We start from the raw sequence: 25,265 nt of genomic DNA, 5'->3' as shown, positions 1-25,265 counted from the left end.
AGCTAGATTTAGCATATACAAGAAGTTGTCGCACTTTGCCTTCAGTATAAAATATAACCTTAATAAAGCTGAACTGTACTCACACAAATATCCAAATGGATGATAACAAAATGATTCTGTTTACATTTCAAAGCCAAAACACACCGTGGGAAGTCTTCATATTGTAGTTTGGCTGGTAAACTATGCAATGTAGTAAACTCATAATACGGCAATAACAAGAAACGACTGATCTGCCATTTATTTTGTTAGACGGCAACCGGAAGTAGATTATTGTATTTGCACGAGCTTATTTAGTGCCGCCATGGAGCAGACAGAACGTGAGGATGCAGGCGAGATGAACGTGAAGCAAAGCGAGAAGGCGGACGTTGACTAATTAAAAAGGTTGCTTGGTTCCGTTAGCGAGGATTTAAGCAACGACTGGACTCCTGCGCACATTTTTCGCTGCTCCGCATTTCGGTGTTGGGAAAGGCAGGACCGTCCGCAAGGTATTTGTAAATAAATACATCCTTTTCATCTTTACATTCAGCACATGTGTACGTTTGTCGTTTAAGGGTTTCAGGACGGACGCGTTTAATACACAACAACAGCATGACTTGTATGATGTCACACACATGTTTATCTTTCGAACTTCAACCCAGCCATTTGTCTTACTTACGTACAGTACCTTCTGACTACATACACACACATACATATAAAACCATATATAATACCATACAATATGCTGCAATTCTTGTGGTAAGATAATATGATGGAACTTTACCCATTTTTCTGTAGATTTTTTTTCTGATTATTATTATTTTTGCTAGTGCACATCACTCGGCTACACATATACAGTATTTAGAGTATTTGTTAGATAAATATTTAGAGTATATTCAAATGTTATTTGTAGTAAACACACTGGTAGAGAAGTATTTATATATTATACTTAATACTATAATTTTATTTTTTGTACTTTTTAAAATATATAATTCTAAGAAATATTTACATATTAAATGTATTTTTTATTTGTTGTAATGACTTGGCTGGAAAAATATTTTCATAATATCTGGTCGAGAAATATCTATATATTATGGGTAGTAATCACGCTAGTGGATAAATATTCATATACTATTTGGTCATTTTTTGCATATAGTATTCATATATTTATAGTAGTAAATACTTTGCTATAAAAATATTTATATATTATGTTTATATATTATTGGTAGTAATTATGCTAAAAGGTAAATATGTACTACATACTATCCAATCAAAAATTTTTTTTTACAATATAAATATTTAATTACAAATTACAAATATATGTACATTTATATCATTGTTAGGAATCACAGAAATATTCATATTGTATATTTATATTTTATTTGTAGTAATATTACTGGTAGTATTCATACCCGCAGACCAAGATTGATATATTATTGGTAGTACTACCAGACAAATGTGTATTTTTTATCTGGTAGAAAAATATTTATATACTATATTTTATGGTAGAGGAATATATTTATATTCCATTTAAGCTAAAGGGGGTTTAAGGTACGTTTGAGACTTATAGTGGTATCAGCAGCTAAAACTAATTTATTACCATTCAACCTATACAGGAAGCCAGTGCAGTCAATCTAGGGGAGAAGAAATATGATCTCCTCTTGCTCTGGTTAGAACTCTTGCAGCAGCGTTTTGGACCAGTTGGAGACTTGTTTGGGCAGCTTATTCCTAATTTATGTTATAGTACTGCACTTGATCCTCGCTTTTCACAGGGGTGAACATACACACTCATGAAAATGTCTATATTCATCAGACATTTCCCCACCCTACAAATCCTTTTGCTAGCGTTCTACGATTTTGGATCAACATTTGAAATAATGTAATTATTAGATTAGATTCAGCTCCAGACTCTTCAATTGTCATTGTTGTACAACATGCCTCACACACTTATTAAGTACATTTAAAGTACTGTATGACATGTATTGCTACTCACCACTAATGAATGATAATGTAGATCAGAGGTCTCAAACACGCGGCCCGCGGGCCAAATGTGGCCCGCAGTACACTAGTTTGAGGCCCCCGCCTTGATATGAAAGTTTAATGTTAGTGCGGCCCGCGCAAGTTTGATATGGATGCTGTATGGTATCATGTACCCAGAAAAAATTATTACGTTTGATTAATGTTCATGTTAAAGGTTAAATAACTGTTAATAGTTATCCTCCCTATCCATGTGGAAGTGGTAAGTTTTTGGCTATTTAAGTTTAAAGGAAATAACTTGAAGGCTACCGTTTAGGTTGCTAGCTCTCTAGTTTGCGAGTTAGCATGTGTCTCAAGACCCTGCAGTTGCGCAATATGTTGTAAATAAAAAAGTATAAACGTGACTATAGTCGTGTTTTGTCATGTCTACAGGGCTCTAATAATGCTTTGTTAATTTTAATCTGAAAAAATAATTTGTCTACCCAACAACTATATGTGGTTTCTTAAGTTTTTATTATTTGCCGTTTTATTATTATTATATTTATTTATTACTGATTGATTGATTTTCTTTATTCTTGATTTGTTTATTTATTTTTCATCTTATTTTGTGCAGAAACATAAAAATTAAGATATTTGAAAACAGTGGAATGTTTTATCAGAGCTTTTATTGTAGAAAATTAGAACCAAAGCACTGAAAAAGTTTGTATATTTTTCTGTTTTTAATAAATGGGTTTTGGTTTTTTTTGGAAAACCTGATGCGGCCCAGCCTCGCCCAGACCCTAGCTCCAGTGGCTCCCAGGTAAATTGAGTTTGAGACCCCTGATGTAGATGATCCATGGGAGTCATTACACACAGCTGTGGTGTGTTCAAGTACCTCTGAAGTGTAAATCGTTTGACAGAAAAACGTTATCAGTGATGATAATCACATATTTACAGATGATTACCAATTTTAAGTGAAGTGTCTCCTATTTTTGGAGCAAAAAACACAAAAATCAAACACAGTCGTTTTTTTATTTGACCAAAAATCTGTGAATGTGCGGGGCCATGAATGCTGAATCATGAATTAGTCGAGTGAAATTAGAAAGTGAAGGCGACAAAGACTCTTTGATTCAGAGACAATTATCCATTCTAAAAATCTGCACACTTTGCTTCTCAGCTGCCCCATACTTGTGTACCACGCCGTAATCCACCCATCAAATAGACTCCATTGATATCTCACTTTCTGAGAGTGAGTGGACACTTCAAGCTTTGTCATTCGTGCTGCTCATGTCTGACCATTTGGATGAATCGTTACTTGTTTGAGTGAGACTTCATTTTGACACACAAGAAGCCGTGTCTGCACACTGTGACCAAAGAGCCTCTCAGCTACATCATAGATGGTACAAAATGCAGGGGGAAGGATGCGGCTCTTATCTGTCAAATCATACTGGCATTTAATGCAATTGGACAAATATCACAAACGTCTGGTCAGCGTGGATATATTTTCCTCCATCTTGGCGGTCAAATGTATTCATTCATTCAGCACTAAATAAAAATATCCTTAATGCATTTGACTGTAAAAAAAAGGCTTTTTCTGTCTATGGAAGTCCGGCAGTGACAAGCACCTTCCAGATCACCCACACCCCACCCCTTTAGGATGATAGATATAGATTTAGGTAGGTATACAAATATACAGTAGTCATTGAGGAAGTAATAAAGAACTATTGAGGAACCAATGACTAACTCACATACATTTAGAGTAGATACAAAGGAACTAATGGAAAACTGATGAGGAACTCATGAGTGTAGTAGTAACTGAGGAATTAGGGTATGTACATTTAGATTAATTACTGTGGAATAATGAAGAACTAATGAGTATTGCTTGTGTCAGAGTGATAGTCATGCTTGAAATGTATCTTTTTACCCTTTTTTGTTGAGAAGTGATATTTTGCTGAAACTTCTACTGTTGATGACTAAAGAACAGAAAAAGGTAGAAGCTGATGAACGATGAGAGTATTCATTCATTCATTTTCTACCGCTTTTCCTCATGATGGTCACGGGGGGTGCTGGAGTCTATCCCAGCTGTCTTCGGGCGAGAGGCAGGGTACACCCTGGATTGGTCGCCAGCCAATCACAGGGCAGATATATAATTTAAAAAAATGTATTTTTGGGAGGGGAGGAGGCGTTGGTGCGCCGAGCTGCGCTGGACTGCTGGACACCCCGTTGCCGCTGCGCCTGGTATACCAAATTAGAGCCCAATGACTCCAAATTGTTGTAGTACGTCTATACTAACATATAGACAAACAACCATTCACACTCACATTCATACCTATGGACAATTTGGAGTCGCCAATTAACCTAGCATGTTTTTGGAATGTGGGAGGAAACCGGAGTACATGGAGAACATGTGAACTCCACACAGAGATGGTCGAGGGTGGAATTGAACCCTGGTCTCCTAGCTGCGCGGTAACCACTCGACCACCGTGCCGCCCGATGAGAGTATAATCTTTCTTTTTTCGGCAGGTCCCATGCTTATAGAACTCTAGAAACCAATATTCTGTGTGCCTTGACAATTCCGTGTAAATCGTCCAAAATGGCCGATACTGGGATTGGGCCTGGGATTGAATGAGTTAAAAGACATTAAAAAGTCATGGTGTATAATAAATGTTTCTGCAACATTATACTAGTGGCCACATCCTGACAAACACATAGTTTTTTTACACTTCACTGCAAATAAATGCAATATTTGTCATATGTATCATGTTTCTTTAGCAAAAAATAAACCCCTAAAAGGTCCCATCCACCACCACCCACACGTACAGTATGAACTGTATATATTCAACTCATCTGTTTTTTATGCACAGGCACAACGGGGACACATGTGTTGGAATGAGAAGATGGCGTCTTTGCTGCCATTCCTGTTTCTCACCTCGCTGTTTCTCCCGGCTTTTGGCAAGTTCACTTTCTCACACGACGGGCACTCTGATCACTCAAATGGTTTTCATCCCACTTTTCTTTGTATTGCTTGTGATACAGTATACATACGGCACATGTGCCAAACTCAGGCCGGTGCCCACGGAAGTGTTTGGAAAATAGTCCTGAGTTGGCTCACCTCACAGACTTTATCAAACAATCTGTGTAATTAAGCACCTTCAGTATAAACGACTCCTCTGGCTTTTTCATTTTATATGCGGAAACAATATTTGTATACAGCACAAACTTCACAAGCATTCATAAGGGTGCCAGGTTCAGACCAAGGGTTCTCATTTAATACACCAGGTGCTGTGTGGTCTGTGTGAATTGTTGTCCTTTTTCCAGGTGGGGACGTGTGTGTATCTGGTCATGACAGTGGGCCAGTTTTTGAAGAGCAACCAAGCAGTGTCATTTACCCAGAAGGTCTGAGTGAAGGGAAGGTGGTTCTCAGCTGTCAGGCCAGGGCCAGTCCAGCTGCTTCCTACAGGTGGGTAGTGCCAAACAGCTCATGCACAGTTAACACATTGTCACACACACATTGTCATCTGTATTATTCATTCATTCATTCATTCATTTTCTACCGCTTATCTTCACTGGGGTTGTGTGTGTGTCTTTGGGCGAGAGGCGAGGTACACCCTGGACTGGTCGCCAGCCAATCACAGGGCACATATAGACAAACAACCATTCACACTCACATTTATACCTATGGACAATTTGGAATCGCCAATTAACCTAGCATGTTTTTGGAATGTCGGAGGAAGCCGGAGTACCGGGGGGAACATACAAACTCCGCACAGAGATGGCCGAGGGGGGAATTGAACTCGGGTCTCCTAGCTGTGTGGCCTGAGCGCTAACCACTCGTCATTCGTGCAGCAATCCATGCATCATCTATTTTCTATATCACTTGTCCTCATTAGAGGTGGCCTGGATTCTGCTTACCATAATGGCGACCAAACCTGCGCAGGGCATACTACGGAAATGGACTGTCCTATTTCTGTAGTGTTGACTGACAAGGTGTTTTACCGCCACCGTTTATTGCAGCTGCGAAATTACCCACCCTGATGATGAGGTGCACATGCACTGGACTACCACAAGATGGTCTCCCACTCAAATCTAAATCATTTATCAAACATTGAACCATTATCAACCATTACCAATAAAATGGTATTATCACGTACTATATACTGTATACTGGACGCTATGTTTCTCTTTGAAATACAGGTGGCTGGTGAATGGTACCGAGGTCCCATTGGGTTTAGACCTCCGTTACACTCTGGTCGCTGGCAACCTGGTGATCAGTAGACCAGAATGGAGTCGAGACACAGGTTCTTATCAGTGTCTGGCCATCAACCGCTGTGGAACCATTATCAGCAGAGCAGCTATCCTTAAATTTGGCTGTAAGTAAAAATGAATGTTTTCTCTTCATGTGACCACAACCACATCATCATGGTGGTCTTTCTTTACTTTAGACCTTCATGACTTTCCTCCGGACAGCAGGAGTCCTCAGACAGCTTATGAAGGCGCTGGGACATTCCTCGCATGTCAGCCACCTCCACATTATCCAGGTATCCTGTTCACTATTGGTCATCCGTCAGTACTTTTCTCATCTGATCCAATCTTGTCCCCCTGTAGCTCTGTCCTACCGCTGGCTCCTCAATGAGTTCCCCAACTTCATCAAGAAAGATGATGGCCGCTGGTTTGTGTCCCAGGTAACGGGGAACCTGTATCTGGCCAAAGCAGAGCCCAACGACACCGGAAACTACTTCTGTTTTACCACGATCAACATGGACATCAGCACCAAGAGCACCTTTAGCAAAGCCAACCAGCTGACGGTGCTGCCTGATGGTAAGACACCAGCTCAGCAGCCCAGCTTACAAGTCACACTGCTGACACGGCAAATTTAGGTGCAAGTCTTTTAAAACCAAACATTCATTTCAAAACATTGATGGTAGTACATCTCAGGAAGATACTTCTTTAAACAAGATACAGTACAGTATGTCTTCCGTACGGCCATTGTGTGTGTTTTGTACGTTGTTCTGTTGTCAGGTTTGCGCAAAATGTTTATTTTTTTGTGGACATGTGATTTCGATATCACGATATTTATGTCGCATCTTAACCCTTCATGGTCACCAGAACTTCCAAAAAATTCTTAGGTCCGGTTGTGAATTGAGCTGAAAGAAATGGTAGTCAATGTAAGAAAAGCATATGTTTTTCATTGTAGTCCATCTAAAGAAGTACTTCTTTTTTCTTTTAGTCAATGTAAGGAAGTCAGTTCCAAGCATCAAAGTTCGATTCCTTGCAGAGAACTACGTCCTAGCAGGAAACACTGCCCAGCTGGAGTGCTTTGCCTATGGGAAGTAAGTTTCTTTTTAAGAAAACTTACATATATTACTACTCCAATATCTGTTTTAGATATAATATAGATGTATTATAGTATACAGATATACAGTATAGATGTAAATATTACCTATACATACTGTACAATGCAGTGTAATGAGTTGTAAATTAGCACAGCATCAATAAATTGTGATAATATTGTAATATTGTGATGATTGAGTTTTTCTACCCTTGTAGCCCCGTCCCAAAGGTTCGATGGCGAAAGGTGGATGGACTCATGCCATCCAAGGCAGGTTCTAGTGTTGAAGGTCCTACTCTCATTCTGCCAGACCTCTCCTTCGACGACGAGGGTGTCTACGAGTGTGAAGCCTATAACTCGCAAGGAGTTGATACGCACCAGGGCCGCATCAGTGTGCAAGGTGTTTTTCTAGCCTACTTTGCACTTAGTTTTTGTCTATTTTTCCCACTATGTTTATCTTTTTGTCTCCAGCTCAGCCAGAGTGGTTGCAGGTGATGAGTGACTCGGAAGTGGAGATCAGTTCAGAGCTTCACTGGAGCTGTGTGGCTGCTGGTAAACCACGACCTTCCATTCGTTGGCTACGTAATGGACAACCTCTCGCCACACAGGTGTGTCTTAAATGTCTTATTTTCTCTTATTATGTTGATTATCGGCGGCACGGCGGTCGAGTGGTTAGCGCGCAGACCTCACATCTAGGAGACCAGGGTTCAGTTCCACCCTCGGCCATCTCTGTGTGAAGTTTGCATGCGTGGGTTTTCTCCGAGTGCTCCAAAAACATGCTAGGTTAATTGGCGACTCCAAATTGTCCATAGGTATGAATGTGAGTGTGAATGGTTGTTTGTCTATATGTGCCCTGTGATTGGCTGGCGACCAGTCCAGGGTGTACCCCGCCTCTCGCCCAAAAGACAGCTGGGATAGGCTCCAGCACCCCCGCGACCCTCGTGAGGAAAAGCGGTAGAAAATTAATGAATAAAAGTTGAATATATCGGTAATAGCAGTGCAAAGGTAAATATAGGGGTGTTATTTAAAGTCTAGAGGGCTTTAATAATGTTAAATTCAATAGTCTTTCTGACCTTCTTTTATCAGGACAGAGTACAGGTGAATGGAGCTCGTCTCAAGATTAGCAACCTCGCCTTGGAAGATTCTGGGATGTACCAATGTGTGGCCGAGAACAAGCATGGAACCATCTACTCTACTGCTGAGCTACGAGTCCAAGGTAGAATAAAGTTAATTAGAAGACACTCTTCGATTAGGCTAACTTAATTTTACTCCTTTACTCCAGTTCAGGCTCCAGACTTTCGGTTGAACCCCGTGCGGAAGCTGATCCCCGCAGCCAGAGGGGGACAAGTGATGATCGAGTGTCGCCCTCGAGCTGCCCCAAAGCCAAGCCTGTTCTGGAGTCGTGGGACCGAGTTGCTCACCAACAGTAGCAGGTTTTTAGCAGACATCTTCTTCACATTAAACAGAGATCATAGTAACAAAACAAAAAAAGGAACCTATCTACAGTGCATTCTTACCGGGCTAGTCAGGGTCCCCTTGACCTCAGGTGGACCAGAACCAGCCTTCCAACACCCATGTAACTCGGGATGTCCAATAATATCAGCTGAGTCTGGCATGAAAATGATATATCAGTTCATATCAGTATTGTTTTTTTCTGCCGACTCAGCGTTACAGTCGTCCATTGCCACTTTGCAGTTCAAATTTCTCTGCTTCTTTCTATGACTGTTTTTCAAAAGGATACTATTTAATAAATCTGCTGTTTCATGGCTGAATATGGCATTTATGTAAAGGCGAACTGCACTTTTGGGGGAATTTTGCCCATCATTCACAATGCTTATGTGAAACATGAACACATATTTTTTTCCCTTTTCTGTGCATTATAATGAGAGAAAACAAGTTAATATGAGCTAGCTAACAACAGACCTCATGGGAAATATCTATATTGACCCTAAAGCCCTCACAAAAAAAAAAAAGTCAACAGTGTTCCATTTACACAACGGACTTGTATATTAACCAAGCCACAAAAATAAATAAAAATAAACAAAATATTTTATGCAAGGAATCCTACTTTGACGAAATTCGCTTATCACAGTCCGGTCTGGAACCAAGTAACTATGACAAGGGATTACTATATTTTGCAATACCCCAAAGTCCAGCTGCAGTATAATGTATTTTCATTAAATATGTAATATTATTTGAGTTGACACTTCCACATTTTGGAAAACCAAACCAGTTGAGGACCACTATGCTTAGAAATTACCAAAGCACCATTTTAGATAGCTAGATAGATAGACTTTCTTTATTGTCATTGCACAATAACACAGCAGTGTAATTGCCAATAAATAATAAATAATAATGTGGAGAATAAATATATGACATCAAATACCCCAGAAATGTTATGTTTTTGATTATTATAAATTGTGATGTATTGATATATTGTCCACGGCTGCCACCTTGTGTTTGCACAGGGTGACCGTGACTCCAGACGGGATCTTGTGGATCACCAATATCAGCAGGGCAGATGAAGGCAAATACACTTGCTTTGCTGAGAACTACCTGGGCAAAGCAAACAGCACAGGACACCTGTCTGTCAGAGGTATAGTATGTACACACACTGCAGAAAAATATATTTACACCGTATATTCAGGGTGATTGAAAAGTAATTCCCTATTTTTAAGAACTTAAATTTCGGAAGTATAATTCTTATGAGAAATGATCTTGAGAAGAAATTGTATTGCATTGAGTGTTATTTAAAATTTTATATGGTTTCTCAAGATGCCTGGGGGCCGCATTAACTGATTTCATGAACTCTTGTGGGATGGGTTCATAGATTTAAATATGCCATAGATTTAATTCCAATACATCATGGAACATTCACAAAAAATTCAAAAAATATAGTGTAACTGTATGAATAAATTAATAAATTATTATTTTTTTTAAATTATAAGTATTTTAAAATAGGCAGTTACTTTTTTACATATGTAGTCACTCAGCTGATTTTACTCTGTTTCATTAAACCATCTTCCCTAATATATAAGAGTTTAGCATTGCTTACGTCTGTTTTTAGTGTGAAATGTTTAAAATTGTACACTTTCACAATAAAAGTTAACATTACTCATGATGTTGCCAAAACAGACGCCACCAAAATCACACTGGCTCCCTCCAACGCCGACATCAATCAGGGCGAGAATGTAACGCTACAGTGTCACGCCTCCCATGATCCTACCATGGATCTGACCTTCACCTGGGCCCTCAATGGGGCTTTGTTGGACCTGGAGGACTCGACTGGGCCCTACCATCGAGTGGAGGGCGTGAGTGCATGACTGATTTTTTTTTACCCCATCAATCATAATGTTCACTGTGCACTTAGTACACTCTTAAAACATCCATCCATTCACACATTTTCTATAACGCGTGTCTGCGTTACGGTCACGGGTAGCTGAAGCCTATCCCAGTTGACTTTCGGTGGGAGGGACGGGGTACACCCTGGACTTGGTTGGACTAAATCAGAAGGAGGACAATAAGAGGGCTTGTTTTGGGCGTAGACAGGTGGAGACAAACTCTCTGATGTCCTCGTTCATGGATTGCCACCGGAACTTCTGGAGGAGTGTCCCCACTGGAGTACATAGTACATCAGTACGTCATATCAACCCCCTGGCACATGGGCATCTCTGAGGGCTCTGGCAACCCTCCTGTCCACCTCCCGTTACTCAGAGGTTCTATGTTCTGGAAATGGATCGTCAACCTCTGGTCCGCAGATTCTAGATAAGGCATCAGGCTTGACTATGGTGCGTTTTGGATGACAGAGGCGTAGGGGCCTAGGGTTGTCTCCAGTCTTCTCCCCTCTGAATGCAAACCAGGTGGTTTAGTTTAGTAAAGATGGTAGCTGAGTGAAGAAAAGTAGAATCCTTGAATGGGAAACAGGTATTTGTCTTTAAGGCCCCTGTAGTCTATGCGGACAAAGCTCTGGCACCGGTCATACAGGGAGCAACCCACCCGAATCAGGTGGTCCCGGAGTACCTCCCAGTGGATTCTTCGTAAAATGACTTCACCACATCTACAAAACATGTAGATCAGTCGGTAGGACAAATTACCATGCACCTTCAAGGACCCAAGAGTATAGAGCTGGTCCACAGTTCCTCGACCAGGATGAAAACCATACTGTCCCTCCTGAATCTGAGGTTCAATTATTTGACCCTCCACTCCAGTACCCCCAATTAGACCTTACCAAGAAATCTGACGATACAATAGTTTGAAGGGGGAACCACCACCTTGGTCTGCCAACCAGGGGCACCGACCCCAATGTCCATGAATTGTTGCAAAGTTGTGTCAAGCAAGATGGTCTCACAGCCTCCAGAGCTTTGAGGAACTCTGGATGGATCCCTACTGGGGTCCGTGCCACTGAGGAGCTTTATTCATAGGAGATCCCACTGAAGAATATCTAGGTACTTTTCCCTCATTGGAAGATGTGTACATGGAATTAAGGAGGTATTCTTTTCCCTTTTGACCACCATCTCGAGTTAAGGTCAGCAGCACACCATCCGCACCACACACGGTGCTGACTTCCACTTCCTTAGACTGCAGATGGTGGTCCAGAATCTCTTCAAGTCATTCTCCATGGAACTCCTCCCACGTCTTTGTTTTGGAGTTTTTGACATGATAGAACTCATTCTTCAGCTTGACCGCGTCCCTTACCACTGATGTCCACCAACGGGATCTGAGATTACTGCCTTAACAGCCACCGACCACCTTTTGGCCACAGTTCCAATTGGTCTCCTCCACCATGGTGCAGAACATTGCCCACTCTGAGTCAATGTCCAATGCTCTGTCACCCAAGAGGAAGAGCTCAGAGTAGAGCTGCTGCCACTTTGAGTGGAGAGGATCCATGCTGAGGTGGCTCGGGCATGCGTCCTGGATGCCTCCTTAGTGAGGTCTTCCAGGCATGCCCAGCTTAGAGGCAGACTGAGGACACAGGTCTCACAGCAGGCCTTGGAACGCCTAGGTGTCCCCACGGTAGAGCTGGAAGAGACTCCTGGTGCCGTGACTTGGACAAGCAGAAGAAAATGGATGGATGGATGATTGATGATTGTCGATCATGTATATACATTTTGTTGATAGTATGAATCTTGTTTGACTTATGAAATGTCTTTGTTCCCTGTTTTGATTTATTTGCATTGTAGAAAGAAAACATTGGAGATCTGTTTATTGTGAATGCTCAGCTGAGTCAGGCAGGTACTTACACCTGTAGCGCTCAGACTGTGGTGGATGGTGCTTCAGCTGTAGCCAAACTCGTAGTACGAGGTAAGTTTGGACACACATTTCGAAATGGACAATATTGTTCTTAAAGAAAATTGATGATTAATGACAAAAAAAAGAGTCCATTGAGTGGTTAAATTTCCATTGTCCAGCTATTTGTTTACAGTCAAGATGAGAACACTCAGCACACATTTGAGCTGGTGTGATAATACATGTGAAGTACAGTAATCCCTCGCTACTCCACGCTTCAAATTTTATGACTTCACTCAATCACGTTTTTTCAGAAATATCTTGAATGTGGCCTATTACTAGTAGTCAGCAAATTTGACATATTGTTTAAATGAAGCGTTTTCAAGCATAAAAATGGGAAAATGAAGTAACATACAAATAAGGCATTCAGAAGATGCATTCAAAGACATTGTGATGATATGTAGTACTTGACACTGATCACTAGGTGTCAATAATGTTATCGTAATGGTGGTTAAGACATAGAAGCACCAGACTATCGCCTGAAAAGCAGGCTTTTATTGTAGGTTTGAATGATCTCACAACAGGCCCAATAATACCCAATAATTAATTGGGGTCTGTAAACCATGCCAACTCAACATCACTTCCTGTTCAGACCCCACTCAGCTCCCCTAACACCAGAACACATTTACAGCAACACACACAAGCTTTTAATGTCTTATGTTCTCTTATTATGTCTAATATTTTGAGTAATTAAAGTGTAAAGGTGACTGTAGGGCTGTTATTTCATGGCTAGAGGGCTCTAATAATGTTAAAAGCGTATTTAAAAGGTTTTAGTCCCTTCTTCTGTGATAGAAGAGGGACTGTATCTTCACTGCCAATCAAATCAGCAGGCATTAAGTCACTGTTGGTGGAGCCATGTACGTAATACATTAAGCCTAAAGATACACATATGCAGAAAAAATACAGTATATTCAAAATGTGTCCAAAGTCCATGACAAGGCTCTGTTTATGTTCATATTCTTCTATATTAATAGTAATGGACAATCATTGTCACTATACCCATGCTGTACTAAACATCTGCGTGGTGCAATCAACATCTAAAACAATTTTACCAAAATTCACAACCACTTAAATGGACAAAAGTCAAAATCAAGAAAATTCTCCTAGCATATGTTATTAATAAGTAGAGAAGCTCTATATTGGCTTTCCTTTGCATTAAACATTAAATGTTCATTTGTCCCGTTCATTCATTATTTATGTGCATTTAGAGTTGTTTTGTGTAAAATTAATTCATTGTAAAACGATACAAACATGTTTTTTGGCTTTCTGGAACTGATTTATGGGAAAAATGGATTGGGTTACAGCAGTGGTTCCAAAACTTTGATGAGATTAGATATATATACATATATAGACTGTGTTACCTTGTGGACCTTGAAGTATACAGTATTTCCTGTTGTGGCCCCCAGGTCCCCCAGGACCTCCTGGAGGTTTACTGGTAAGGAATGTTGCAGAGACCTCAGTGGAACTGAAATGGAGTCGTGGTTATGACAACCACAGTCCCATTGGCAATTATGTGATTTTGGGCCGATCGTCTCTGTCATCCCAGTGGAAGCAGATGAGGACCGGTGAGTGAAGTCATCTCACTCAGTGATGTGATTTTGGTATTGATGTGGGTCCTGAGTATTTTATGCATTATTATGATTTGAATGCAGAGCCGGTGAATATAGAGGGAAATGCGGAGTCTGCTGTCGTGATGGGCTTATTACCTTGGATGGATTATCAATTCCAGGTCATCGCCAGCAACATCCTGGGCAGTGGAGAGCCAAGCATGCCGTCACAAACCATCCGCACACAACAATCACGTAAGGACACACACACATGTTCATTTTACTACATACTGTCCCTTTGTAAATAATGGAAATCTAAGTGTAAGATTTAATATTACACTTGCAATGATACACCGACTGTGAACCTCATAATCAATATCATTGAAAGGTGGCTTTAATATTGCATCTATGGTTGTCCCTTGCCACTTTGCAGTTCACATTTTTCCAAAAGAAATGAATAAATTATTACTGTTTCGTCATGGAATACGTTCTACTATTAATTTAAAAAAAGGTATTTTTGGGAGGGGAGGAGGCGTTGGTGCGCCGAGCTGCGCTGGACTGCTGGACACCCCATTGCCGCTGCGCCTGGTATACCAAATTAGAGCCCAATGACTCCAAATTGTTGTAGTACGTCTATACTAACATATAGACAAACAACCATTCACACTCACATTCATACCTATGGACAATTTGGAGTCGCCAATTAACCTAGCATGTTTTTGGAATGTTGGAGGAAACCGGAGTACCCGGAGAAAACCCCATGCATGCACGGGGAGAACATGCAAACTCCACACAGAGATGGCCGAGGGTGGAATTGAACCCTGGTCTCCTAGCTGCGCGCTAACCACTCGCCCGCCGTGCCGGTTTAGGCAAAATAACATCTACAATTTGCTTTACTAATAAGTGGCAATATTCAACCACAAAACAACAATGATGGTGGCGAAACAGTAATTATGTTTTACAGTAAACCTCGGATATATCGGATTCAATTGTTCCCACTGGTTTTGTCCGATATAAGCGAAATCCGTTATATGCGTATACCGGAAAATGTCCGTTTTACGCATATATCGGATTTATATCCGGTATATGCATAAATCGGATTTTATCCGTTATAAAAAGGCACTTGACTATGTTTCCATTGTACCTGGACTGGGCAATGAAAAGAGACGTAAGGTAATGAGAATTTAACTTTATTGGACTCTGAGCATAACAAATTGTTAATTAAGCTAGGCCCTGTTACGCCCGTCAGGCCTACGTTATTTCCAATAGTGAGGTTAAGATCTCATTCACTGCTGTGCTAGTATTATTGACGTCACTCACTTTTATATTTGTCCTAAATCTGAATAATAAACGTGAATATAAATCACGCAGGCAACGCTGCAAATGACGTCGTATAGCGGCCTGTCATGATTCGGCGAATCGGAGCGCCACGATGCGGCCATCCGATATATGCGAGGGAAATTTAATAGAAATGCATTGGTACGGGACTGGAGATTTTGTCCGAAATAGGCGAAATCCGTTATAAAAAATCCGATATATGCAATGAATTTTTATTGGAAATGCATTACAGTTCTTTTTTATCTGTCCGTTGTGAGCGAATTTCCGATATATCCGAGGTTTACTGTATAACTATATACAGTATGTTTTACATGATGTTTTTATACACTTGGTCCTCAGCTCCTTCAGTGGCTCCAAGTGGACTCGGAGGAGGAGGAGGAGATGGAAATGAGCTCATAATTACGTGGACGGTAAGTAGCAGACGATTATTTTTTTTTAACAGTCCTATATGTCCTGAGTTAGTGGACAAAAAAAACGTAATAATTGTTGAACGATTACATAAGAACCGAGGCTCAAACCAGCAGCCATCGGGGTGGGAGGCGACCAATCTACCACCTGAACCATGTCACTCTGTTACAGTCATGGAAAATGATTTTGATGGAAAATGATGAGCTGAACATTAACGCTGGATTGGATTGGTTTAACAACTTTACTGTCTAAGGAAGATCTGCTCTCTCGAGTCTGTTCCCTACACAGCCCGATTCTATATGACAGTTTCTTAAAAGTTGACTAATATGTGTTTAGCATTCATCCACACACTAACATCTACTGCCCAACATTTCAGCCCATGGCCAGAGAATACCAGAATGGTGATGGTTTTGGCTACACCCTGGAGTTCAAGAAGAAAGACACGTCGTCATGGACAGCGGTACGCATTCCCTTGGTGGAGTCATCCCGATATGTGTACTCCAACGACTCCCTGATGCCGTACACGCCCTTTGAGGTGAAGATTAAAGCTTACAACCGCAGGGGAGAAGGTCCATTCAGCCAGATTGCTGTTGTCCACTCTGCTGAGGAAGGTCAGTTGATCTCCAATCCTCCAAACATATGTAGACTATTACACTGAATCAGTCCAACTGTGTTCTTCATGTATTTTTGTCACACAATGTCCTCATTAGTTTTATATTATCTTGCTACTGCAGTTGTACCTTGGTTAACATTCACCCCAGTTAACAGCCAAAATTTTGCTAAAATTTTGCCTTGGTTTGCATTCGCTCACCAGGTTAGCATGCAATATGGTGCTCATAACACAATTTTTTTTTAACTCAGCCATCTTGGATTATGTGTCTGCGATACTGAGTTCACACTTTGCTTCAGCAGCCTGTAAGGTACATGTAGGGCCTCCTGAATCAAGCGACCAATCAATGGACCCTCTGCATTGATTAGGCCTGTCTGTGCAGTTTTTCATTGTGTCACGTCTTGGCTTCGGCATTGCGACACGACCCCAAGCTGCAGAGAGCAGGAGATCCAAGTGCAGATCAAAAGTCTATTTAATATATACTGATATGATATACAGCAGCAGGATACAAGCGAAGACGGTTGGAGTAGCGTGGGGAGCTACAACAAACAATGCAGCAACAAACTAGGGAGCACGCACCTGAACTAAATAGGAGGGCAACACAATTAGCAACAGGTGCGAGTGATAAGGGAAAATCAAAGCAGGCAGACAAAACAGGAAACGCTACCAAAACAAGAGCATGAAACAGGAACCAAGGCATAGAAATATAAACCAACTAAACTGTCACACAGGCGAGCTTGCGGATCGTGACACATTGAGTGCAAAAAACTCTACATAAGCCGCTATGAGTCCAAAGAAGGTTGTGAGGCACAATAACATTCTGACGAGCGTGACCACTATTGAATTCAAGAAAAAAAGTCATAAAAAAGTAATTGCAAAGTTCAAAGATCATCCGTTTTTCACTATTCTTGCTAGAATGTACTGGAAGGCCTTATCAACATTAAGTACAATTTGCATTTTTGGGTGTCTGAAACAGATCAATTGGATTGAAATTATTTTATATGAGGAAACTTGCTTGGTTAGAGCCCATTTTGGTTTGAGTATTGTCCGAAACAGATTAATGACGCTAACCAGTGCTGTTTCCCTGTCTATGATGTCATCAGCGGTCGACTGTAGTTATTTGCTAACTGCAACACAGTTACATAATAAGTCTCTCAAATGTTATTTTTAATGGGAATTATTTTATTCTGGAAAAAAACTGATTTGGCTAGAGTGTGTTTTGGTTAGAGTTGGACCTTCTGGAACGGATTCATGACGTTAACCAAGGTTCCACTGTAATTGAATGATGCCACTCTTATCCTCTCTTATGATTAAAATACGGTATGTATGTTGGTGTTTAACGTTCTTTCTTCAAACTTTCACAGAACCAACAGTTGGACCTCTGAGCATCAATGTGACTGCACTGACAGCTTTCGATATCCAGGTGTCATGGGAGCCGGTCCTGCAACCTAATACCAACGGCATCCTCAGAGGATACGAGGTGATGTCAAAACATGAAAAATTTGAAAGATAAGTCGCATCAATTGTTTGTTTTTCACAAGAGTGAAAGATGACTTAGACTTTGTATGTCCATCCTGGATTCTTTTAGATTCGATATTGGCGCCAGCATGAACGGGAAGCGGCGGCAGACCGAGTGCGGACAGCAGGACTCGAAACAACAGCTCGGGTGTCTGGACTTCGTCCTAGCACGCGATACCATGTTGCAGTCGTGGCTTATAACAGTGCCGGCACGGGCCCGCCATCCCCCCGCTCCACAGTCACCACCAGGAAACCACGTAAGCATATACGCAGCAGTTTTCTTCCAGCCCTGTGATTGGCTGGCAACCAGTCCAGGGTGTACCCCGCCTCTCACCTGAAGACAGCTGGGATAGGCTCCAGCAACCCCGCAACCTTCGTGAGGATAAGCGATAGAAAATGAATGAATGAATATACTAAGTAGGGATGTCTGATAATTATCGACCTGATATCAGCATAAAAATGCGATATTGGTTATCACATACTACAGTATTAATTGGCCCTGTACCCTAGAAACCGCCCATGAATGATACGGGAAAAGAACGAAATGATACTGTGTCAAAGCCCAGGGCAGTGATACTGATAAAATATAGAGCTTAACCATGTCCAGTATCAGCCCCCGTAGCTGTCCACTCAGAGCGCGCTGCTCTGGTATCATGCCTGTGAAACAACCAATCAGAGAACAGCGCACGAGCGTGAACACAAAGCGTTTGTTTTGCTGCCGTCTGTGCTTTTTTTTTTTGTTTTTCCTGGAAACAAAATGGTCTTTTGATTAAATAGTACGTGATAATAAGCTCATGATTAAATAATATGTGATAATAAGATCATCACATGGTTTGTCTGGTATCAGGCCCAGTATCATGCCCCCGGTCTCGGGCTGATACTGACACTTGGGGGCATGATACCTGGCCTGATACCAGACAAACCATGTGATAACCTATAATTATCAGTATCAGATTTTCTTTCTTGATCATGAAAACCGATTAAAAAAATGCACGTGTTCATTCCACCACAACAGATATGTCATGTTAAACATATCAGTATCGGACATTGAGAGTTATCAGCACATCAGTTTTCTGCAAAAAATCGCTAAGGGAATAGAGTATTTGAGCAGTAAGTCATAGTACATTTATTGATGATTTCATGTTATTCAAGGAAGTCATATACATACATATATATGATAAATATATACTGTATATATGTTTTTTTCAGCTCCCAATCGCCCTCCTGGAAATGTGTCATGGAGGACGGATGGTGGGTGGGTGACTGTGAGCTGGGACCAGGTGAAGGCCTTCCACAATGAGTCTGCTATCCTGGGCTACAAGGTGAGTCTTATCGTGCACATATGGATTTATACCCTTTTTCATCGTGTTGTTACAAAGTTAAAATATCCATTGGAGTCTTTACTTGAATAAATATTGCATGAAACGTGACACCAGAAACCTTTGAGCTTTGGAGCACGTGTTTGTATTTATTATGTACACCAATTTTTAATGAATGACTCTCATTGATGGTAACAATAAATCTGGGTACTTTGATCGTTATTGATTGCCCTCATTTAGATTTCATTTCAGTGAGCCATGAAAAGGAATATCAAACAAAACGCAAAGTTCAAATTATACAATAACCATTAGACAGTTAAAAAATGACATGCTGAGGTGACCTTGCACAAGGTCAAGATAATGCAACATGTTACCATGTTTCTTGTGCTTACTCAATGAACCTGTTAATAAAATAAATAATAATATAGTAATCCCTCAGCCCCTTACACTTAGACTGTAGTGGCTTCACTCTATCACATAAAAAAAAAAAAAAAAAATATATATATATATATATATATAATATAATATATAATATAATATAAATAATAATATAATTAATAAAATTATAATTATATAATATAATAAAGCATGTTGTTTCGTGGTTGAATATTTTAAAATAAATTGTATGTATTTTTTGCCTAAATTAAACATTTTCAAGCCTAAAAATGGTCTAGTTGAAATAAAATAAAAATTTAAGGCATTCAGAAAACGCATTCAAAGACGTGAATGATATGTCGTAATACTGGAATGCTGGGTGGGACACACAAGCACCAGACTTGATCACCGGAATAATTCGTAACAAGGGCTACTGTCGCCGCTGTAACCCACGGCAAGCTAAAACTCAACTCAGAACCCCAGACGTCATTTCCTGTAAGCCTCGCACCAGAATATGTTTACAGTAACATGCACGAGTCTTATTGTTTTATATGTCTTATTTTCTCTTTTAATTATGTTTGCTAGAGTTTAAAGGTGGCTATAGGGGTGTTATTTAATGTCTAGAGGGCTCTAATGATGTTTAAAAGCATATTTAGAAGGTTTCTATGTTCTAACTAGGAAGATATTCCATGTACATTCCGGAAATGTTCATATGACAGTCAATTCTGGAACCGATTAACTCATTCACTACCAAAGACGTATTTATATGTCTTTTATGTTTTTTGCGTTTGAGGCACAAAGAATACACAATAAAAAAAGAGCATGTTTGGTGCAGTTTTAAGCTGAAAAAACATCATCCAGGTGGCAGAAGTGTATTTCATTAGAGTCTTTGCCTTGTAAAAGAACACTAAAAGAACCAGGAAGTGAAAAGGCTTGTTGCATGAAGGAGGTTATGTATAGAAGGGCAACTATAATGCATGTGCGCGTACACGTACAGTTCAGTTGTAAATGTGACAATTGTAAATAGTTCATGGTGTTATATTTGTAAAAAAAAATATTTTTCATGTAGGCTGCAAGTGGTTAGCACACAGGTCTCACAGCTAGGAGACCTGAGTTCAATTCCACCCTCGGCCATCTCTGTGTGTAGTTTGCATGTTCTCCCCGTGCATGCGTGGGTTTTCTCCGGGTACTCCGGTTTCCTCCCACATTCCAAAAACATGCTAGGTTAATTAGCGACTCCAAATTGTCCATAGGTATGAATGTGAGTGTGAATGGTTGTTTGTCTATATGTGCCCTGTGATTGGCTGGCGATCGGTCCACCCTTGTGAGGATAAGCGGTAAAAAATGAATGAATGAATATTTTCATGTAAGACAATCTTTTTTCTGTGTTGTTTATATTGTGGCATCATTGTTAAGACCAGTAGTTTTCAAACTGGGGGGCATGCCCCCTAGGTAGGGGGCCCAAAGTTATGACAGAGGGGGTCCCTTACAAATGGTTAGAGATGAATGTACAGTATGTAAAATGTATGCAAACGGGAAAAGTCATCAGTATGACTGAAAGTTTGTGATGGGAGCAAATTAATTAATCTAGTTCACATTATGATGTCACCAAGATCCCCGTCTCCACCAAACATCATCATCATCATCATTGATTGAACACAAAAATAAATTCCAATTGATTGTTTTCATGATGGCAGGTTCTGTACAAGCATGAAGGCCAGGCAGTTCTGAAGGTGGTGGACAAGGCCAAGACGTCAGTGAAGCTACCGCTGCCCAAAGACAACGGATACGTGGTAGTGGAAGTGCGGTCCTGGGGTGAGGGCGGCGACGGACCTGCACGTGAGATTATAGTCTCACGCGACTCAGGTGAGTCTCTGTTACGGTATTTTTAAATGAGTGAAGTAATGTTACATTGATGAGACATGACATTCCATTCCATTACCTTAACAAAGCATGGAGTCAGCCATGAACATGAATTAGTGAAAAAAGTTCTCCTCCCATTATGTGTGGCAGTGGTAAGTTTTTCGTTTCTTAATTTGTCCTTCTTCATCAACTGATGTCTTATTGAGCGATATGCAGCATATGGAATGTTGTGTATTATATTTATTGATGTATGAATGGTCTGTGATGTCTTTGCAGGAACCAGCATGATGGTGCAGAACCAGGCCACGGCGTGTCGTCATCCAATACATTTCCTCACTGGCTCGCTTCTTTTTGTTTTTCTGTCAGGACTGTGAGTTCAGCCTTTTGGACTTTTTTTTCTTTTCTGAATTAAAAGTTCTTTTGTGTTCAGCCTGTTTGGCATTTGGCAGCTGGGGACATTTTAACCCTGCAGGAGGTACAGTTTTCATATTTGTGTTAGACAAACTCAAATGTCATTTTTTTAATGGGCAAGGCAAGAGTCAATGAATGTTTTATGAGGGACATGAGGTGTGACCAGCTATACTTTCATCTACAGTATTTACAGTGTACAAGTATTTGGACGACTGAGTGGAAATCACAATAAACAAAAGTAAAAACAAGATGCCATATTCATCTGTCATTCACATACACAAAATGATGTAAAGTGGTTTTCATCATCATTTGTTCCAAAATATCAGTCAAAAACGTTTTGCTGTCTTGAGGGAGTTTCTCACACTTTCACACAAACAGTGATGGATTTTTCAGGAAGCTGTGGTGATGCGGTCGTCTTTCCTAGTTTCCGTGTTACCACGGGAAACTCATGCATGATATGTTCATGAACTTCTGTACTCAGCTGCAACGTCATTTTCAGACGTTTCGGATCGAAAAACACAGCCACACGGTTGACATCACTCCAACACCTTGCTAAAAGGTTAGCACGCTGCTGTTGTGATCACATGGGTTCTTTAATAGAAGGGGTGCTGCTGGATAGAACTGCTGATACCAAGTCTGGAATGGACTGCTTGTATCGGAGTGCCAATGTCAGAGATTCTAGATGGAGGTTCATTCATTCATTCATTCATTCATTTTCTACCGCTTATCCTCACGAGGGTTGTGGAGGTGCTGGAGCCTATCCCAGCTGTCTTCGGGCGAGAGGCGGGGTACACCCTAGACTGGTGGCCAGCCAATCACAGGGCACATATAGACAAACAACCATTCACACTCACATTCATACCTATGGACAATTTGGAGTCGCCAATTAACCTAGCATGTTTTTGGAATGAGGAAACCGGAGTACCCGGAGAAAACTCCACACAGAGATAGCCGAGGGTGGAATTGAACTCAGGTCTTCAAGCTGTGAGGCCTGCATGATAACCACTCAACCATCGTGCAGCTCATGGAGGATCATATAATCTGATATTGGGGTTTTTGGCTGATATCGGACCGATATTCGATATCATTATCGGATCAGGACACGCCTACTTAGAACCTCCGTAAGATCCAACAGTGCAAAATATTTTTTTTTTGATCAGGAGTGCATATCTATTCTTTCCCCATAACTTTCACATATCTATCACTCACTTCTATCACTATCTCAGGGTGCTCTGTTGGGGTGCCACAGGGTGCCATGTGATTATGTGGAATGATAGAGTACGGGGTAAACAGGCTAGTTTGTGCAAATGTCTACTTAAACTGAGGAAAAATTGGAGCAAACATTTTCCATGTAAAGCCAACCATACAAAAGCTGGGGCAAAAGTGCAGTAATCCTTTGTTTATCACGTATAACTAGTCCACATTCGACTGTGATAAGTGAATTTCAGTGAAGTAGTATTTCAAAAATAGAGAACCTGTTTAAAAATGTTTTTAATATTATCAGAGCCCTCTAGACATGAAACAACACCCCTACAATGACCTTTATAGTCCTATTACCTTATTACTCTTATTTGTAGATGTAACAAAAGAAAACAAGACTTGAATATTGACTCACACGTTAATATTGGGAGACTTCCTTGTTATTCTTTTTGTACTTTCTGTTCTGTAGAGTACTTCCTGCAGTGGCTGTTGTCCCATCAATGTAACATTACTGACACCTACTTACCAGTGTCAAATTACATACCAACACATTGTCTTTGAATGCATCCTCTGAATGCCTGTGTATATTTGTATGATACTTTATTTAAGCCATTGTTATGCTTGAAAATGCTTCATTTAGGCAAATAATATGTAAAGTTAGCCTAAAAATGCATATTTTTGACTAATTTTAGGTCGTATTCAACCATGAACCAACAGGATTTATTAAAAACTGACAGCAGGAGGCTGTGAAATTTGAAGCGCAAAGAGCTGACAGGTGTAAATATCAACATAATTATGATATTATATAAGTTTAGCAATGATCTTGATTTCAGGGCTTATCTCACACAAAGAACACTTCCTGTTAGTAACAAGTGTCCAAATATTTCATTCCTGATTGATCCATTCCATCCATGGTGGTGTATCAACAATATCCAATACAGTGAAACCTTAGTTGGTGTTGAAAACCTGATTGTTGCCAAAGATGCGATGTGGCAGCAAGATCAACATGTACCAGACTGGACCGCAATTTCCTGTTTTGCTATGAGTTCGTTTTTTTAAATTCAGTAGTGTTCATTCGGTTGGACTCACTCAGTGTATTAATAACACGATAAGATGAGCCATTTTGTGTGCTATTCGGAAAAAATTATGAAAACCAAGACAAAATCTTGCCGTAAATTTTGGACATTATCCATGCTGACGTACACTAACCGAGGTTCCACTGTACTTGTGCCAAGACAAACACAGTGGAATTGACAACATTTTCGATCACCCTTAGCTGGGACCAGTGACGTGTGGTCAGGGGAGCTAGGTGAGGCATGGTGGCCCCATAGTAGTATAAAAAGGTAATATCGGTATCAGATTTTGTTTATTCCCGATCATGAAAACCGATATTAAAAAAACATATTCATTCAGGAGATATGTCATGTTACACATATCAGTATCGGAAATTGAGAGTTGGATAATATCGACATATCGGTTTTCGAAACGGGGTCACAGGGGTGCTGGAGCCTATCCCAGCTGTCTGCGGGCGAGAGGCGGGGGTACACCCTGGACTGGTGGCCAGCCAATCACAGGGCACATATAGACAAACAACCATTCACACTCACATTCATACCTATGGACAATTTGGAGTCGCCAATTAACCTAGCATGTTTTTGGAATGTGGGAGGAAACCGGAGTACCAGGAGAAAAACCCACGCATGCACGGGGAGAACATGCAAACTCCACACAGAGATGGCCGAGGGTGGAATTGAACCCTGGTCTGTACGCTAACCACCAGACCGCCGTGCCGCCCTGAATTTGGACATTTCCGCCAATAATACAGTATAATATTGCAAGTATTAATGTAAGTGTGTCCCTCACCAGCCATGAACTTCACCGCACATCGCTGCTCTTGTCACATGATCTACTATGAAATAACCAGCAGACTGATTGGAAAAGTCACGGTGACAATATGGAAGTGTTTTTGCTGATACAGTATGAGAACAGTCTGTCCTTGTCATTGTAATGCTGTCAGCATCTATCAGCTCTTATGTAATACTTTGTCACATTTATGACAACAGAAAGATTATGTTTCCTTTCTTTTTGGGATAAGATCCAATGTACAAACTTATTTTTCTTCATGGTAA

At 40.6% G+C, this 25,265-nt stretch overlaps 1 protein-coding gene across 4 annotated transcripts; it reads left to right on the top strand.

Annotated features, from left to right (window-relative positions):
• Positions 1–279: 279 nt before the first annotated feature.
• Positions 280–24,487, top strand: cntn2 (contactin 2). 4 transcript variants are annotated; one of them, XM_058055476.2, is made up of 24 exons: positions 280–485; positions 4,797–4,884; positions 5,251–5,392; positions 6,127–6,302; positions 6,375–6,470; positions 6,538–6,750; positions 7,160–7,262; positions 7,480–7,661; positions 7,733–7,869; positions 8,348–8,477; positions 8,544–8,694; positions 9,730–9,857; positions 10,397–10,572; positions 12,442–12,562; positions 13,954–14,112; positions 14,200–14,349; positions 15,772–15,842; positions 16,217–16,451; positions 17,815–17,930; positions 18,039–18,225; positions 19,178–19,290; positions 21,360–21,528; positions 21,615–21,677; positions 21,802–24,487. In XM_058055476.2, exons 2-23 carry the CDS (start codon positions 4,812–4,814, stop codon positions 21,629–21,631), a joined length of 3,045 nt encoding a protein of 1,014 aa, XP_057911459.2. In that variant the 5' UTR covers positions 280–485; positions 4,797–4,811; the 3' UTR covers positions 21,632–21,677; positions 21,802–24,487. The 4 variants fall into 4 exon arrangements, with proteins under 4 accessions (XP_057911459.2, XP_057911458.2, XP_078654804.1 ...); XM_058055475.2 differs by lacking the exon at positions 21,615–21,677; XM_078798678.1 differs by having other exon boundaries at positions 21,615–24,487.
• Positions 24,488–25,265: the final 778 nt, after the last annotated feature.

The sequence above is a fragment of the Doryrhamphus excisus genome, linkage group LG18 (genome assembly GCF_037039965.1).
Source record: "Doryrhamphus excisus strain RoL-2023G ecotype Guam linkage group LG18, RoL_Dexc_Guam_v1.1, whole genome shotgun sequence".
NCBI lineage: Eukaryota > Metazoa > Chordata > Actinopteri > Syngnathiformes > Syngnathidae > Doryrhamphus > Doryrhamphus excisus.
The sequence above is the reverse complement of the archived record's forward strand: the minus strand, read 5'-3'. Positions and strand labels throughout refer to the sequence as shown.